The 17,596-nt window shown below is 45.0% G+C and overlaps 1 protein-coding gene across 1 annotated transcript; it reads right to left on the reverse strand.

The window, feature by feature from the left end:
* Nucleotides 1-7,229: 7,229 nt before the first annotated feature.
* PTGR3 (prostaglandin reductase 3) lies at nt 7,230-15,631 on the reverse strand. The gene is made up of 2 exons (XM_050892793.1): nt 15,215-15,631; nt 7,230-9,038 (listed from the first exon to the last, which is right to left on the reverse strand). The coding sequence occupies exons 1-2, from the start codon at nt 15,526-15,528 to the stop codon at nt 8,114-8,116; spliced, it is 1,239 nt and encodes a 412-aa protein (XP_050748750.1). The 5' UTR covers nt 15,529-15,631; the 3' UTR covers nt 7,230-8,113.
* Nucleotides 15,632-17,596: the final 1,965 nt, after the last annotated feature.

A 17,596-nucleotide genomic window follows, 5' to 3' on the forward strand; every position in this document is an offset into this window, starting at 1 on the left:
GGGAGGTAAAGAGAGAGAAGGGAAGGCAAGAACAGCTATCAAGTAAGTCAGGATTTTGGGAGTGAGGGGGAGAGCTGTTTTTTAAACTAGGATGGACAATAATCTGTCCCTCACACTTGAATTCGTTTAGAGAAGAATAATACCTGAGAACTGGAGGGTTGCCTTTGCAGCAGTTTCTCTTGAGCAAGGCTTGCTTTGCCACCGCCCGTCATCAGAGAGCTCAGAACTTGCAAAGCTGCTGCTGCTGTTGCCACCATAGCACTTACAACATCAGCAACTGTGAACACACTGAATTTCCCCAGACTTTGGGAGTTACCTGGAAGCCCTGGGAAATTTCACTACGACTTGAGGTTAGGCAGGTCTGTGTTAGAACTGCTTTTTCCAGCAGCATGAACGCACACACGCACAGATAAGTAAGAGCCAGGCTCTCTTCAGAGACGGTTTTTACACTGTTTCAAGAGCGTTGTTCTTGTTTCTCATTTACATTCCCAGGAGAGGAAACTGACTCAGTATCTCTCTTATTTGTAGGCACTTGTGACAGCAGACTGAGGTTTCCCAGCTCAGTAAGAAGTCAAATGATCCAATAACTGACTCTGCATCTCGATTACTAAGAATACAGGAAAAATAACATACTTTATCCACTTCCTTCTGGCTACTCTTGCCGCACCCTGTGCAGGGAGGAAAGGTACATTACGTCGCTTGTATGCAGGGGTTATTTCGAAAGTAACACAACCCGAGGAGAACCCCTCATTAGGACTTCAATGAGGGATTACACGTAGGTGTCAAGGGGCAAATAAGGCAGACGTTTTCAGCGTTATCCTTGTTTAACGTTATGAAATGTCTTTCAAAACTCTGGATGCAAATAAAACTTTCTGATAGGCTGCCAGAAACAGTCATGCCAATAATGTCATGCCAACGTGAATGAAGTCGGAGTGTTTTTCTTTGTAGCGATCAGACATACCACACAATGCATTTCTGTGGAGTTCTCTTCCTTGGATGGTTGAAATCACTTGGCTCACAGCCTCGTGCCTCCCAGCTCACCTGAGGCATGCTGTAATCAGCCAGAACCGCACCGCATGTCATGTCTTACTGCTTCCAGAAAATACACAAATTCCCTTTCCTTCTATTCCCTTTGTGAATTAGCCCCTCAGGGGTACAGTTTTAAGAAGCCTGTGCACAGATCCTCGTAACACATAATGAGATTTGTGTGCCTGCCTACTTCCTCTGAAAATGAACTCTAGAACAGCAGAAGTGACTTGGTCTGGCACTCGCTTGGTCCTTTTGACCTCCCTCTTGTGATGGAAGATAAAGACTTCCTCCTCCTCCTCTTACAGAAAGCCCGGAGGGTATGTTTGTATGATGTGCTGTCTGGTCCTGCAGTAAACCGAGACGTTTCTTGAGGTTTTTGGAGTCCTCAGCTCCAGTTCTGAAGAAAGATAAGGTTGTTCGACACTTCACGGGATAAACTTGGCTTAAGACTGCAGGTGCAATGAGACTACGTGTCCTGTGACAGAAGGCTTGAATGTAAAGTTTTTGCTTCAAAATGACATCAGAAAGTACTGTAAGTCCAGGAGAGCTAAGTGCTTCTGACAAGTAGAAAATTCTCACCTGAGAATAGGTGCCAAGAACTCATGCTCTTTCCAAGCCCTTATTTGTTACAACAGCACTGTGTAGGATTTAGTAAAGTTTCCCAGTGAAAACTCCCCTATGCAGAACCATGTAAGCTTCTTGTACACAGCCCATTTGTAATGGTTTTTTGCAAGACCTACAAAAAAGCCAAACAGAGAGAGAACGTGCTATAAACCACCACCAAAACTTCTGGGCCGCTCTGGATTGCGGGAAGGTTTCTTGCAGTCTGTCAGGATCCATACTGAGCACCTGGGGAGCTGAAAACTGCTATTGTCCTGTGATAAGGGCTTTACTTGAAGCAGGCTCTGCTGGAGGCACAGCATAGACTTACAACTCGTGTTGAACCAGCACTGCCAAAATGCCCCTTATAACCAGCACCAATTGCAGTGACGTCAAAAATCCTCCTGCCCTAACCTAAGTAAAGAATGTGAGTTTAAGGGGGGGAAATATACATTGGAAAGTATAACTGATATCAAGGTATTGTGTGCCTAGGCCACGTACACAGAATTTTGTTGTCACTCACTGAGAATCAGCAGGCCATACCTGACAGCTTCTTACTTTTTGCCTTGGGCCTAGTCTACATGTACTTTTGCACTAGTAAAACACAGCTAGTGCAGTAAGCGTTTACCCCCTCTAATGTTACCATTTCATCTGGTCTAAGAAGGCCCAGCTTTTATTTATGTGTATATCTGTGCTTGTGAAAGGCAGGAAGAACACACCAGCTGGGGAGGGGAAGAAAAAAAAAAAAAAAAAAAAAAAAGAAAAGATTCCCAAGTACCTACCCAAGGAGTTAATGCAATGGGCTATATGTGAAGGGGTTAAAACACTACACAGGTACAGATCCTGTGGCAATTACAAATGTTATTGAAATAAAAACCAGAAACAGGAAGCCAAAAAACAGGTCCCTAAGGCAGGCATCTGTCTTAAATGATATCATTTGTCAAGTTTCCAGCATCTTGTGGTTGTGAACACAAAAAGAAGTTCTGTGTTATACTAAGGACATTACATACTCATTAGTTGGAATGTTCCTGAGGTACATAATACAGGATTTTCATTTAATAAGAAGCAGCTACTTGCCACTGCGTTGTACATAAAATAAATTCTGGGCATGCTAATTGCCATTCAAGGATGTTCTACCTAATTTTTGACAGGTTTTTCTTCCCCTCCCCCTTTAGACTACACTGTAAAAATTGTGAGCAGAATGTATCGCTATAATTTAAAAATCTTTTTAGAATATTTTCTTATTTCTGAAATCTGGATTCCTGCAATGGTGAATATTGAAGGCTTTAATGCAGATATTAAAAAGAAAAACAAGTTACCTATACGAACATCGTAGCAAGAAAGCAAACTACATATATATACACACACATGTATGTATCTCAGCACAGCAACTCTTCAAGTCATCACCCCCCATCTCAAAGAACAAACCTAACTGTAATTAATTGGTATAGTTCCTCTATCTGAACACTATTAGTGCATTAGAGTTAACTAATATATAAGCTTCCCCCTCGCTGCCCTGCCAATGACCTTAAGCTTCACATGGTAGGAAGGCCACTTGCTGTAGAATAGAAAAGTAATTTATCCACCATGATTGTTCAGCCCTGGCCCCTCTGTAAAACAGCAACTGACAATTGTGCTGTATTATGGATGGTACATTTGTGGTGTGTACAATAGTGTGCAGAGCATCAAACTCACTTCCCTGAACACTGCAGGCAGGGTTTGAAAAGTGATCCTAGAAAGAAGAGACCACTTGCTGAGCGATGGCCCTCCATTTTCAAATCTTTTTTTTTCCCTCCAAGTATCTCCCCCCGCTTTTTTTTTTGCCCCAAAGAGGGACCAATATTGTTTTCTCAGCTTAAGTAAGAGCAGTGTGTAGTTTTCCATTCATAAAAGCATGTCATCTTAAGGAAAAAAAAAAGGCAAATACTTTGCTTTTATTTTACCTGGGATTTCCCTGCTTCTTTCCACATTTCAGGATTTAGCATATTCCCTCAAAACATAATAAATTTCGATTCTGTAGCTTAAGGGATCCATCAGTTAAAATGTTAGTCTTTCATCTTTATTACCCTCCCATTAAAATGAAAGAAACCGGGACACACTTCAGTTTAGAAGAAGCAATTTAGTTGGTAATGTCCTTACTACTCAAGTCTTTACAAAGAGAGAAAGTGCATTATTGCTTATATTTCACACATCTATCTGCATAAGAAGCAACTAAAGCTTTCAGACACATACGATGTTAAATTTAATAATATTCTTTGATTAGATTATTTTATTACAACATTTTTCCATTACCAGTCATTTCCCGTACACATTTACATTCATAAAACCTGCAGGTTTTTCTTTGTTTGTGTGTCTGTGTATGTATTCATAAAGCAAGGAAAAGATTTTCTGGTTTGCTACAGCTGTTAGATTCGAACAGATTAATAACTAGCCACCACGTAGGACTAGGTTTTCTTGTACACTGCACCAGTAACCCTTTGCTATAATGAGGACACAAAGAGGCTCACATCAGGCTGCTCCTCTTCTTCATAACTCAAAAGCGTCACAGTGGCAATAGCCTCTAGTGCTATTTGTCTTTAGTGCAGTTGTGACACTTCGGCATGATCCATAATTTGGCAGCTATTTACCGTGACATTTCCCTTCAGTGCAGCCATAACATTCAGTGAAGCCATTATTTGGTTCCATTTACCATATAAATTGTATTGTCGTGCATGCATGCTAGCAGCTACATTAGGTACCTGAAAATGAGTAAATCTTGTAAAATAGATACTAACAGCTATTCAGCAGAGAAATTTCTTTACTCCTCAGACAGAAGTAGGAATATATATAATATCTGCAAACACTACTGCAAACTTTTCCTTGAGAGACTGTAATTATTTGTATTTACATGACACAGCAGTTATTAATATCCACTTATTAAATATATACATTATATATACATACACACACTTATGCACACGTACAAATATATAGCAAACTATTGCTTGGTAGAAATCTAACTTAATTCAAAAAGGTATTAGGAGATTCCAGCATAGCAATTAAGTAGGAAGCATATCTGTAAAATGTGCTGAGGGTTGCAGGCCAGGAGAGAGTGAGTACGTGTGTGTCCGTGTGCGCGTGCGTATGCACACATGTGACAGACTCAGGAAAAAAGCCAGCTCTTCATCTAGTTCTTTGTTGTTTTTCCATGGAAGCATATGTGTGTAGGAAAGGGAAATTCTGTTATTAGCCTCAGCAAACAATGCCAGATTCCTCTGTAGCAAATTCATTTAGAAAGGTAAAATTAGGATGTAGTGCTAGCAACCACATCTCAATGAGCTGCTATTATTAATAGTATTATTATTTAAATCCCTGCTCTCTACATATAGTATACTTAGTACTTCCCAGGCAAATGTATTATTATTTTTAATCATTTAAGTCCCCACTGTGCACACAGCTTTTAATACACCTTTTTTGCAAGCATATTAAGTGTATTGTTATTAATCCCTTGCTGTGACTCTACAGTATTTCTTTTCCTTGTATGTTCAATGTCCTATCATCATTTAAACCTCTCAGTGTGTGCATGCCATATACATTTTCCTATCCATCTAATATTTAAACATTATTTAAATCCATCATAGCTTACTTATTCAAAGTCAGCCCTGCTCCCATAACTGTAAGTTTGCAGGATACACTTTTAAATAAAAAGTTGGCTTCCCCCCCCCGCAAACCAAAAATTATGATGAATCTCGGCAGAAAAGCCTTATCTGCGTGTTTCAGAAATACTTTTCACCTTCTCCCCGTCGATGATGCTCTCTTTCAGCAATCTAAATGACAGAAGTTGTATCTTTAAAAACAAAAATTACTTCTTCATTCTGGATTCATTCATGGAAGAGCAATCATGTATATCCTGAGTTACCCCCCTTTAGCTTCATATAGGCATGTGATGAAAAGGACAAGCCCAATGGCCGCAGCCCAACCCAAACACCAAAAGAGCTACGAAATTAGTACATTGGCCATACAAATTCTGCATAACAAATTTAAACTTTTTATTAACGCTGTAATCAGTATGAAAGTGCTAAATAATAAGCCTGAAGCCAAAATTAAAACCAACAAAATGTCATATCTGAATATATATATATATATATGTGAACCTTCCAAAGGTTCCTCTCTTCCCTTATTTTCATCAGTGAAAGAGCCTGGGGCAGTTGCATTACTCAATGTTATATATGAAGTAACATATTAAAAAGAAAGTAGAATGCTGTATGTCCAAACAGAATCCTGTTACAATAATTTTTTATGACAAAAACGTTTGGAATTCACTGCCTCGGAAACACCTAAATCTATTGGGCTAGCAGTGATCAACACCTCTGAAAATCAGGCCACTTGGATGGGTTTTGGCATTTGACTGCAGGAACTTAATTTGAAAAACTGTTACCCATGCAACTCTTCTGTGCATATCACAGATGTAACCAATTGTATTCTTTTTATTTTTATTTTGCCCTCGTACATCCCAAACAGCCTTTTTTTTTAAGATGCATTTATTGACCAAGGGCACCGCCTTCTCTCTGAACAAGAAAATAAACCATGTGCCTAGGAATAAAATAGTGAGAAATTCGTGTGCTCTGATCTTACATGGTACTTGCATGTTTTCATCTTTCTAGCATCCAGTTGTAAGACCTTTCTAACCACGCAAAACACACAAAACACCACAATATTTGTAATATTAGAGGGGAAAGAGGAAGTGTGTTTCTAACAGCAGATCTTGGTGAAAACAAAAATCATAGTGGTTTGACGCCCAGCTTGACTAAAAGAGAAATGGTAACAAAGACTCAAGCCATTCTGCCTTTCCCCACAATCCTCCAAAGTGGGACTAAACCTACGAGTCAGACATGGCCCAAAAAAGGGACAGTTCTTTGTTGCACACAATTCTTTAGGATGCTAATGAAATACGCACTAAAAAATTACAATAAGAATGCACTAAATCAAAGTTAAAAATACTTTTTCTACTGCCTGTACTACTGAGTAAAATATAAGTTCTTCCTACATGTTACTTTTAAAAATGTCGTGTACAGTCAGTCCTGAATAATGCCCAAAAATTAAGTTTACCCTGGATTTTTTCCTTCAACCCCTAGACAGTATCAGTCTATCATTACTTTTACTATTAGGTGTATGATCTTAGGAAATTTCCATCTCTCCAACTGCATACAAATGTATATAGTTTCAAAAGATGTGGCAAAATCGGCCTTTAAGATCTTAAACGTTTGCTATGGAAAAAAGATGTAGAGCAAGCATAGTTTAAAGTATTTTATTGTTCTGGAAAATATGACACTTCTAGCTGGAATTCCCACTCTCTGTACCGTTAATAATATCTATTAAGTGAGGAAGAATTTTCAAAATTTTACAAAACCTTGTAATTGCACCCACTAAGCTATGATTGAGCGTCAGTACGTGTACGAGGTACTGTGACTGTAGATCTAAAATGGTCTTGCTGTTTGTAAAAGGGCTTCTGCAGAAGCAGTATTCGGTAAAAGTAGAAGTAGCAGCCTGATTATGGGAAGTCACATCAAGAATCATCAGTCAAAGAACTCTACAACACAGAGATTATCTACAAAGGAGCTAGTCAGCAAGAACTGTATCAATATGAATAAATGCCACAAATATTTAAATAGCTTTTTTAACTTTATTAAATCTTCAAAAAATATACAGGACCTGAACACGTGAACATGGCTCAAAATCCCACTCCAATAATCTTATAATACTGACTAAAGGTGAGATCGGACAGTAAACAGTAACAGTAGCAAATGAAAAGGCAAGAAAATGAGATTATGTTGCAACTTGTAGTTAAGGATTTAAAAGAAAATTGCACAGTTGTTTATAGTTACTAAAGACATAATCAAAAAAACAGTCAAGTTGCTTTTCTTAAGATTACTGACATGTCAGAATTGGAGGATAAATTTCCCTGTGTAACCAGTCAAGGAATATTACTATGATCCATGATGCAACTGAATTATGATTATTGTGTTTGTGACAAAAAATCAAGAGCGTAATTTTTTCCAGAAACTTCAAGAGATTAATAGAGCAACCACAAGATACAACTCTTTACTTAGTCTTGTTCTAACAATTTTATTTTTAAATCAGGGAATCAAAATTGCTGAAAGAATTTTTTTTTTCCTGAGCTGAACTATATATAAAGTCTTATCAAACCAGCCTGACAGACTAAATCTGCCTCTGCATCAAGACTTATTCTGTCAGGAACAATGTTCTTGTCTCATGCTAGCCTAAGCGACAGAATCAAACACAGGCCCCTTAAGTCCGTGCTACAGCCACCAATTTAAGCACTTTTAAGAAAAGAAAAAAAAACACAAAACTTTTTATTAACACCTTAATGCTGTTTTTTAATATAATATCCATTACTAAGCTTAAAAAAAAGAAATTGTTTCTAGTAATTCTGTGGCATAAAGTGCCCATTTTCTCTCTTCTGATTTATATCATTGTTCTGTTTTTACAGCTTACTGTTGACAGAGTGAGGTAATTCAACTACAATTTTTCCAATGTTTTTTCCCATGTACATGTAATCTACAGCACGGAATACAGACTCCAAGCCAGTGAACTTGCCCTCCGGAGACATGTCTCCAAAGTCCACCTCACAAACCAGGTCTCCTCTTTCATACATCTTGAGCAAGTGCTTCAGAGCCATTTTGTATTCGGAAAGGTAATGGTTCAAGAAGAAACCCCGGATGCTGGCAGACTTCTTCAATAGTTTTGCTGGCAATAACTCTGCTTTAATGGGCTGGAGGCCAGTAGGGTTTTGGTAGCCAGCGATAAACCCAATAACTATCAGGCGCCCTTTGGTAGCCAAGGAGTTGAGAGCCAAGTCAAACATCTTTCCCCCAACAGATTCATACACTACATCCACACCTTCGGGGTAGTCCTTCCTAAGAACAGATTCAACATTTTCAGTTTTATAGTTGATCGTACGGTCACAGCCAATGGATTTCAGAAAACCACCCTTTTCATCACTGGAGCAGGTTCCAATTACATGGCATTTTGCCTTCTTTGCAAGCTGCACAGCGAACTGGCCCGTGCCTCCAGCCGCTGCTGTCACCAGAACCTTCTTGCCTTCAGACAGCTCTCCCAGCTCTTTCAAACTGATGTATGCGGTAGCGCCACTTACCATTAAAGTAAGAAACTCGGGTTTCACAGAGGGTAGAGGAACTGCTTGTTTGGCAGGCACAACTGTGTATTCAGCAAAGGAACCTGCTTTCAGGTAGGCCACAGCTTGACCCACTGTGTAATCAGCACTAGCACTGAGTCCTAACGCTACCACATCACCGACACCTTCAAAACCTATATCAAATGGGGGTTTAACTGATGCGTCATATCGACCAGCTGAGTAGTTTATGTCAGATGCATTAATGCCGACAAATCTAGAAGAAAACAAAAATGCATTAACGAGATTTATTCCTTACCAAGACTTTGTCGTACGAGAAACCTTCAATTTAAATTTGTGGGATAAGTACGAGACTTTTTCTGATTATTGGTATATATGAATAATGAGTACACTCCAGAGACTACTTCCATCAGACATTTGTAGTTTACATCCTGTTACTCTAGAATTAAAGATAAATTTGCTAAAAGAAAAAAAAAAAAACCAAACCAAAAACCAACTTATATTTTCCTCAGGTCAATTTGACCAAACTAAGCAAACTAAAAATAATTCTGTAAAATATTAAAGGATGAAAATTAATCGACCACTTTATACCAGATGTGAAAACACTGAAGAATAAAACGTGCAAAGCGGTAAATATGTGGATTCTGGCAACAAATTTACATTTTTGAATATAATAATACTGTTAGTGGCTAACGATCATATTAACTATCGATGTCATTTGCAAGGTCATGTTACTGTAGGCAAGTACTTTTTAATTGATGGAGTCACTACAGCAAATTTGCCTTTTGATGTAGCTAATGTCAACGTTAAAATATTTTTCTTTATATAAATTACTTGCAACGCATCAAAACAACCTTGCACAGAAGGACTAAAATTATAAGACTGAGTATCAAGTCCTACTGACCTCTAACAGGTGAAAATGGATGCTAGGCGTTTTTAATTTTTTTAGAAAATGAGACATTCTCACAACTTGATTAAGCACTAGGAGATAATGCCTAAAAGAAAGTTATGATCTAGCTTAAACGCAAAGAATATTTTAGTAACACTTTTTTTAAAAAAAACATAACAGTATCTCTACACAGGCAAGGGAAAAGAGACTGGGGAAGATTCTGCTAACTGGAAAATGTAAAAAAGAAACACATGCAACAGAAAACACCAGGACTGTTACTACATGTGGCAGTGACAACCTGAAAGGGGTACCTGATACCATGCAAAAGCTGCAGGTATGCAAACAGTGCACTTTTTTAATTGTTGCAGTTAGCAATAGGCTCAAATCATACGTATGTGTACTTTTAAATTGCTTGCACGCAGAGCAATGAGAACCAGAACCACTTTGCTCATTTTGATTTCCTTCAGTCTTTGTAGCATGGGGAGCCTCAAACTTTCACCAACGTAATGCGTTACGTATAAAAAGACACGTACGCATAAACATACCCATGCACAAAATAGGTGAAAGTGACTGTTGCTCTTTTTAATTCTGCCTTTAATTCACCGCTCAGCCGCAACAAAAAATGCCTACGTCTTGTGCATAGATACAAGAAATCCTCTATTATCCTGCTTTAAGTTAACTCCCATACAGCACTGCTAAAAGAGGTATAAAAACTGGTAACGGAGCAGCAGCTTCCGAGGCAACCCGTGTCCCTCGGGCGCCGGGCAGAAAGGCTCGGAGCACCGAGGCGAGACGTGCCGGCGCTGCAGTAGCCTCCTGCCGCTTTTACACCCCAACTTCTGTGGAAACGAGCTGAGGGTGAGAGGCCGGCGGGGAGCTGTGCTCGCCCCCTCCCCGGTCTCATCCCTTCGCCCAACTGGGGGCTCTCGGTAGCTGTCAGGCCAGCCCCCAGGCGCTCACTCTGGCCCCGCACCAGCCCCCGGCCCCAACCCGAAAGGCAGGTCCTCGCTCCCCGCTGGGCTGAGCCTCCCTCCTCACGCTACCGGCGCACATCTGCTTTCGCGCGGTGCGGAGCAGCCGTGCCCTTGGCTGGGGCAGTGCACCCTAGAGAAGGGGGGGCAGAGCAGTAGTAATAGTAACAAGCCCCCGTCTCCCTCCCTCTAGGAGTTTCCCCTTCTTCTCAGCGCTGCACTGCAGCGGGGAGAGCACGAAGGCAGGTAAATAACCCTCTGAGGACAAAAACTTTGCGTGCGGGGAAGGGGCACGTCGTGCAGTGGGCCAGGCGCCTGCCGAGCGGACTCCAGCACACGCAGCGCTGCTTTTGTTCTGGAGCCGGAGAGGAAGCAAATCCTTCCCCGCCCGGGCTGCACCGCAACTTGTGCGTGCGGCTGCAGGGGCCGCGGCGCACAAGTTGGTGCTGCCCGGCCGCCCCCCCCCCGCCGCGCCGGGCAAGGTGCGGGGCTTTCCGCGGGGCTGGGGCGGCCGGGCGCCGGGCAGGGGATGCGGGGCGCCCGGGGCACCGCGCCCCCCGGCCCTGCCCGCGGACGGGCGCTGCGTGCCCGCAGGCGGAGCTCCGCCGTGGGAGAGGGGCAGGCGGGCCGGGCAGCCCTGCCCGCCGCTGCCCGCTCCCGCGCTGGCAGGGGGGCTGGGGCGGACAAAGCCGTGTGCGCTGCCCCGCGGCGCGGGGGGCTCGTCCCCGCCGCCCGCCCGCCCCCCCTGCACACACACACGCGTGCATGCACACAGACACGCGTGCACACGCACCCGCTCCCTCCCCGTCTCTGCGGGGCTGCTGGGCCACGGGAAATGGTTCTCCCTGGGCGCCTGGGCTCATCATTATTAATCAATACAGCCTGCCGTCCAGCCCTCCCCCCCTAATTTTTTTAAACTCCCGTTTTATTGTGTGCAAACTCAAAACTCCTGTTCTCATTGTATGGGCTTTTTTTTTTTTTTAAAGATTGTTTAGTCTCTTAGATTCCTCGCACATTAAAACGATCGTACGCAGCGTCTGGATTAAAACATATTGTCTAATTTGCCTTGTCATTCCAGCTGACAGCAGGGAGGTGGTAGGAGGTGCCCGCAGTTTCTTACATTATTTAGCTTTTAAAAGTAGGAATAAGTACGATTTACAAGTTGAAGGTCAGTTTACTAACTTCTGAGACTGAGACAAGGAGAGCACAGAAGTAACAATTCACTTGGGGTGCTGGTGGGTTTTAAGACCCCTTCCAGGTCTTTTATATGGTCTTGTTTTACTTTCTTACTTAAAATGTATTATTTAATTCAGCAGTTTCTAATTGAGGCTTGCTGCAACATTTCAAGATGTAAACCTGAGGGGGAAAAAAACCTAGAGATTGACTTTTCCCAAAATGATTACACACACTGAGTCACCCGTCTTATACTCAACAGTGTTGAACCCCCTCGCATTGTTTATTACGGAAAACAGGAGGACACCGCCGAGGGGAGGAAATGCTGTTCTTCGTACCACAACAAAGCGTGAGACACTGAAAACCAGCACCACAGCCTTCAACACAGACAAAACAAAGTCATCCAAACCAGTACTATGCAAGAAAAACATTATTTAGACCAAACACTCAGCAGGAATGGTCCTCCACTTTTCCCACTGTGATCCATTAGTCCCTAGGTTCAAAAAACTTTCTCAACCCCTCTTACTCCCTTTTCTATAAACTTTGTTCCCATCTTCCAGCCCAACAGTAAATCTTTACAGGTATTTTGGAAACGAAATGTGTCACTTCCTCAAGAAAATCTCGAAAATGCCCCAACAACTTTAAGAAGGACCAAATCTTCATAGCCTTTGGGTCCTTCTCCTGCAATACAACGGAGGAAGCTTGCCTCCCCCCCCCCCCGAAACCAGGACAAATGGACATACGAAGCTTATACGGCTTCGTTAAGGATTTTTTATTCACCTTTTCCCCTCCTCCTCCTCTCCTACACAGAATCGAAGTAAAAAAAAATGGCTTTAAATCGATTTCTAGTTTTGAAGGATTTCTGAATAAAGGATGGATTATTTCCTTTATTAAAAAGTAGAAATAAGGGTTGCTGGCTTAGTTCTCTAAAGGAGAAGAAAGAGGGGAAGAAAGTTCCCCCTAACTGCATCTTATTTTAAAATATCTATCCATACAGGAACTCAGCACATTTTAATTTCCCATTCCCCTAAATCCAAAACCAGATTTTATTGTGGTGGATGAGGATTGTTCTGCATAAAAAGCTCAAAGCAATTAATACTATTCATGGGCGTGACTGGGACTAAAATGAACAAATCCGCAAATGCGCTCTTGGAACTCAAGTCCTTTATTGTTTTGCTTTTAGTTGTATGTTTCTACCTATTAGAAAATGTATAGTTGTATTTAGGGCTTGTTTCTTTAAAAAAATAAATAAAGCCAGGGACTCATCCTTTCGGGATGGGAAAATGCTTCTCCACAGTGACAAGACAGGGGGAAACATTCAAAACTTGCTTCCTGCTGCAGCTCGTATATAGAGAATGTTTTTCAGTAACGTGATCCTGTGTCTTCTGTGATATTCCCCAGAAAATAATAATAGAGAGGAAATGCCACAGAACCCCAAATAATACAAAACGTATGAACTCTAAATCTAGACTTCATCACTCACCTCTCCCTCCCCTCCATCCCCACTTGTGCGTGTGTGTCTGTACAGGAACATGTGTGTAATAGGCTGATGTGTTAAAACCCAGTGATTGCCTGCATGAGTCTGTGGACCAGCTCCTGCCTTTAGCCTGCTATGGGCTCTGTGCCTCAGCCCTTTCACCATGAGGTATGCACATCCCCCTAGCACCCAGGGAGCCCACCCAGCAAAGGGAGGGAGGAGAGGGAGAAAGGAAGAGTTACACTGGAAGCAGTATTAAAAAATGAATAAATTTTAAAAATTCATGGGGGGGGAATGAAAGACTCCAAGTGCGTGGGGGGGTGGGGAGGGGATGTGAGAAACAAGGATGTCGTTCTGCCTTGCATTACCCGAGTAGAGACTTGCTACTTGTATGTCAAGTCTTTCGACCTCTTCCACGAAAAGGAATTTAACTCCAGCCTGATGGCTGCTTCATGCCATTACTGTTTCATGGTCATTAGTGGATGCAGCAACACAGTATTTTAGACTTTGAGGTTTGGAGGGAATTTTGGTCTAGGAAATCCTAGTGGGACATGTCAGCATCGGATTAAAGAAGAAATTTGTGTTACATATGGACACACGCTAGAGGTTACACATACACACACACCATACACACATAGTCACACACTGCCTTAATAGAACTTCCAGCACTGTTCTCAAGCCAACTTAGTGCTTCTCAACATCTTTAAGCTCCAACGGAGAGCATGGTAAACTCTGTGTTACTACGACTTCCTTGCTCGACAAGAACCTGAGAGTGCTGCTCTCTTCTGCGCCAGCCGCGCAGTATGCTCCGAAGTTCCCAGAGTTTCAGCTTCCCCTCGCGGGCACAGAAACCTCTAAACTTTAAAAGGCTTACTTTTAGCTTAAGGAACGACAACGTCTAGGAAGGAGCCACTGAGAACAAACAGGTTTACGGAGATAGCTAGAGGGAGGCACGTTTTGTCCTCAGTCTTCATTTCATGGCGAGCTGGTCACCGCGCCGGACGCGCAGTCCTAGAGCTGGCGGAGGATTTACGGCGTATTATGTTAAGCAAAATGTCACCTCCTCACTCTCCGCCCGACGCGCCTCCACTCTAAACGCCGCCAACAACTGCAGGCTCGCGTCCTGCCGAGCGAGGCCGAGAACGGCCGGGCCGGGCCGGGCCGCTGCCCTGCCCCCTCCCCGCCGCCCGCTTTTGGCGCGCAGAGGCGGGGGTGGTGCCGCGGCGGCCGGGGCTGGCAGGGCGGCGGGCCCCGGCCCTCCGCCTCCCTGGTGAGTCACGGCTGGCGGAGGGTTAGCGGCGGGCGGGCCACGCCGGGGCGGGGGTAAGGGAAAAGGCATGCGGGGCAGCAGACGCGGGGTCGCACAGAGGAGAGCGGCTGCCGGGGGCACGCAGCTATACGGTAGCGTCCCCGAGAGAGTTGTGTGGGCACGGTGGGGACACACTCACGCCCCCGGGGACTACGTGCGTGTAACGGGCCCGGGCAGGGACCTGGGAGGGACTCGCAAGCGCTTCCCGGCGTCTCACTCCCTCCTCGGTGCTCACTGAACGTAAAACTTGCTTCTTCCCTGCCTGGGCACAGGGGCCCTGAGGTGTTTCTCCTCCTTCGGGCAGGCGTACGCCAGGAGCGGCGCGCACACACCCACACACACGCATCCATACCCCCCCACCACCCCCCCGCCAGAGAAAGAGGAGGAGGAAGTGTCACCCCCACAGACGTGGGTGACCGGACTGCAGCACCAGCCGTTCAAAACAACAAGAACAACAATAAAATTAAATTAACAGTCGCCAGATGGCAGCTGGTCCAACTGTGGAGCCGGTCTCCAAAGTGAGGGAGCGTGTGTGAGGGAGCAGGCCACAAGGTGCGAGAAGTCGGAGGGGGCCGCCGCGGGGCCGGGGCGCGGCGGGCGGGCGGGCGCTCACCTGTTCCTGACAAGGAGGTCTCCGTCTCCCGGGAGTGGCACGGGCGAGTCCTGCCGCAGGGTAACCGCTTCCCTGAAGTTTTGGCTCAGCTTAGTCACCACCAGCTTCTTCATGGAGCTGGGGATGGACGAGCCCTGGAAATCCAGAAAGTGACGGGAGTAGGACATGTCCAGGATGGGCCGCGGCCGGCTGCCACCGAAGTAGGACCAGGCGGGACCCGCCGCGGCGCAGGTCGGCTGCTGCAGCCGCCGCCGCCACCAGCACCGCGGTGCCCGGGAGATCAGCAAAGCGCCGCTTTTCGCGCTAAAACTCATGCCCTGCCTCGGCTCTCCTCTCCCCCCCCGCTCGGGAGAGCTCCAGCTCGGGATTCTCCAGGTAGCTCGCAGGACCCACCGCCACCGAGCCGGCAGGAGAAACTCTCCGCACGCAGCTATTTGTGTATGTAAATAAAGCCCTGTGCAGCAAGCTGCAGCCTGCCTCCGTCCTCCCCACCCAGCCAGCCCCTCCGCCACACGGAAACGCCGCCAGAGGAGCCGCGGCAAGATGGTCCCCTGCAGCCGGTCGTTCTTCTGCCGCCGCTAGCGTTACCGAGGAGCAACGCCGGCCCGCTCTCGCGGCCGTCCGTCCCGCAAGCCCGCCGCTGCCAGCGGCTGCGCCCGGCTGTGCCTGACCCGCCTCACCACACACACACGGGCATTGCCTGCCCCTGCCTGCCTCTGCCTGCCACCGCCTGAGGACGGCAACTGGGGTCGTGCTCTGTCTGTCAGTGAGGCAGATGTACGGAAGGCTGGATTTTCTCCTAAAGGTTGCTTTTAATTTGCACGCTGCCTCTGACTAAGGGATTTAAAAGACACGAGAGAGACAGAGAGAGAGAAACGCCTCGGATCCCCCCCCCCACCCCCGTTCTTTAGTTTACAAAAAGAGGTTATCTACCAAAAAAAAAAAAGTAGGAAGAAAGCACGATAAATTATCAGATCGATAAGGTTAGAGAAGTGGAGAGAAGTTGCAGCTAATCTTCTCATGTTGTTATTAGCCGCCGCCGCGGAGCCGCTGCCTGCGGGCGGAGGCTCCGCCCCTTCCGTGCGAAACGTTCACTTCCTCGCAAGGTGGTACGAATCAACCCCGAGCCGTTAGCAACCGCGCGCGGGCGCGGCGCGGGGGCTGGGGCGCGCGCGGCGGCGGCGGCGGTTGCGGCCGTTGGGGCGGCTGCGGCGCGGGCTCCACGCGCGGCGCGCGGGGGGATTTAAAAAGGCGAAGCTCTTCCCGCCGCCGGCAGAGCCGCCCCGGGTGCCCTTGGCGGGTGGCACCCCTCCCGCCGCCCTCGGGGGTTGCGTGCTCGCCGCCGTCCTGCGAGGAGGGGAAGGTTAACGGGCCGCTGTCAGTTTGGTTGGGTCGTAGGGTTTTCCCCCAGACCCTGTTACCGTCCGAAAACCCTTTTTTTCCCCCTTTCTTCTTAAAAAAAAAAAAAATAAAAAATCACTTCTCGCTGTAGAATACGTTTGGGAGAGGGAACCTGCGCAGGAAACCAACTGGGTCAAGGGACCAAAGTAAATGTTTTGATAGAGGCGCCAATCCGAACTTCGTACAACTGCGTGGAGGGAGGGAGGTGATGTAATAGAGATGTTGCACCGATGTCGGAGGAGCTCACGTGTAATTCCTAGAATTAACTCCATCCTACCGGTATAAACAGCTCATTGCTTAATTGTGCGGTATTAATAATTAAAAGCAAAAAAGAATAAGTCCTCTTCTGCCCGAAAGAGAGCAAAATTGCAGTTCCGAGTGTTTTCCTTTAGGAATCAGCTGGGTAGTTTTTATTTGCTTTCTTGACTTAAAAAAGAAAGGGAAGAACCCTTCTGTTCTTGCAGTTAACATTATATAAATCCCCAGACACATACTGTGCAAAATCTATTAGCAGCATGTTTCATATGCTGCAGTTCTTGCTCTGCAATCTGTTGGTATTTTAAAGTAAGGATGAACTGTAATCTCCCACAAATCATTTTTAATTCAATGCCGCTTAGACGTGTGCCACGGCGAGGTATCATCTCCTGCCTCCCTTTTTTTTTTTTTTTTTTTTTAAGTTTGCTGGAACAAGACCTCTGCTGAAGTTAAATCAGCACATGCGTCTTTGCACAGCATTTTAGCAAGTGGATTATAATAACAACCCCCTCAACGCGTGTCTCACATGAGGAATCTTTTATGCCGCGCTGTATTAAGACTTCTTTTTTTGTCATATTGTTTAGCTCTGGGAAAGGGGGGGGAAAAAATGAAAACAAAGCAATTAAAAAGATTGACAGGTATGGGTTTGTGTGAGACCTATTTGTAATTGTCAGGGTGACGTGGGCAAGAGGAGGAGGAGTAACAAACTGAAGCAGGAAAAGCAGC

The sequence above is a fragment of the Gymnogyps californianus genome, chromosome 2, assembly GCF_018139145.2.
Source record: "Gymnogyps californianus isolate 813 chromosome 2, ASM1813914v2, whole genome shotgun sequence".
Lineage (NCBI taxonomy): Eukaryota > Metazoa > Chordata > Aves > Accipitriformes > Cathartidae > Gymnogyps > Gymnogyps californianus.

What these genes read in the sequence shown, in the direction of transcription:
- PTGR3 (XM_050892793.1), bottom strand. Translation starts at nt 15,528, where the DNA reads ATGAGTTTTAGCGCGAAAAGCGGCGCTTTGCTGATCTCCCGGGCACCG. An exon ending in GACCTCCTTGTCAGGAACAG is followed by an intron (nt 9,039 to 15,214) that starts GTGAGCGCCCGC and finishes GTTTTCTTCTAG; the next exon opens with ATTTGTCGGCATTAATGCAT.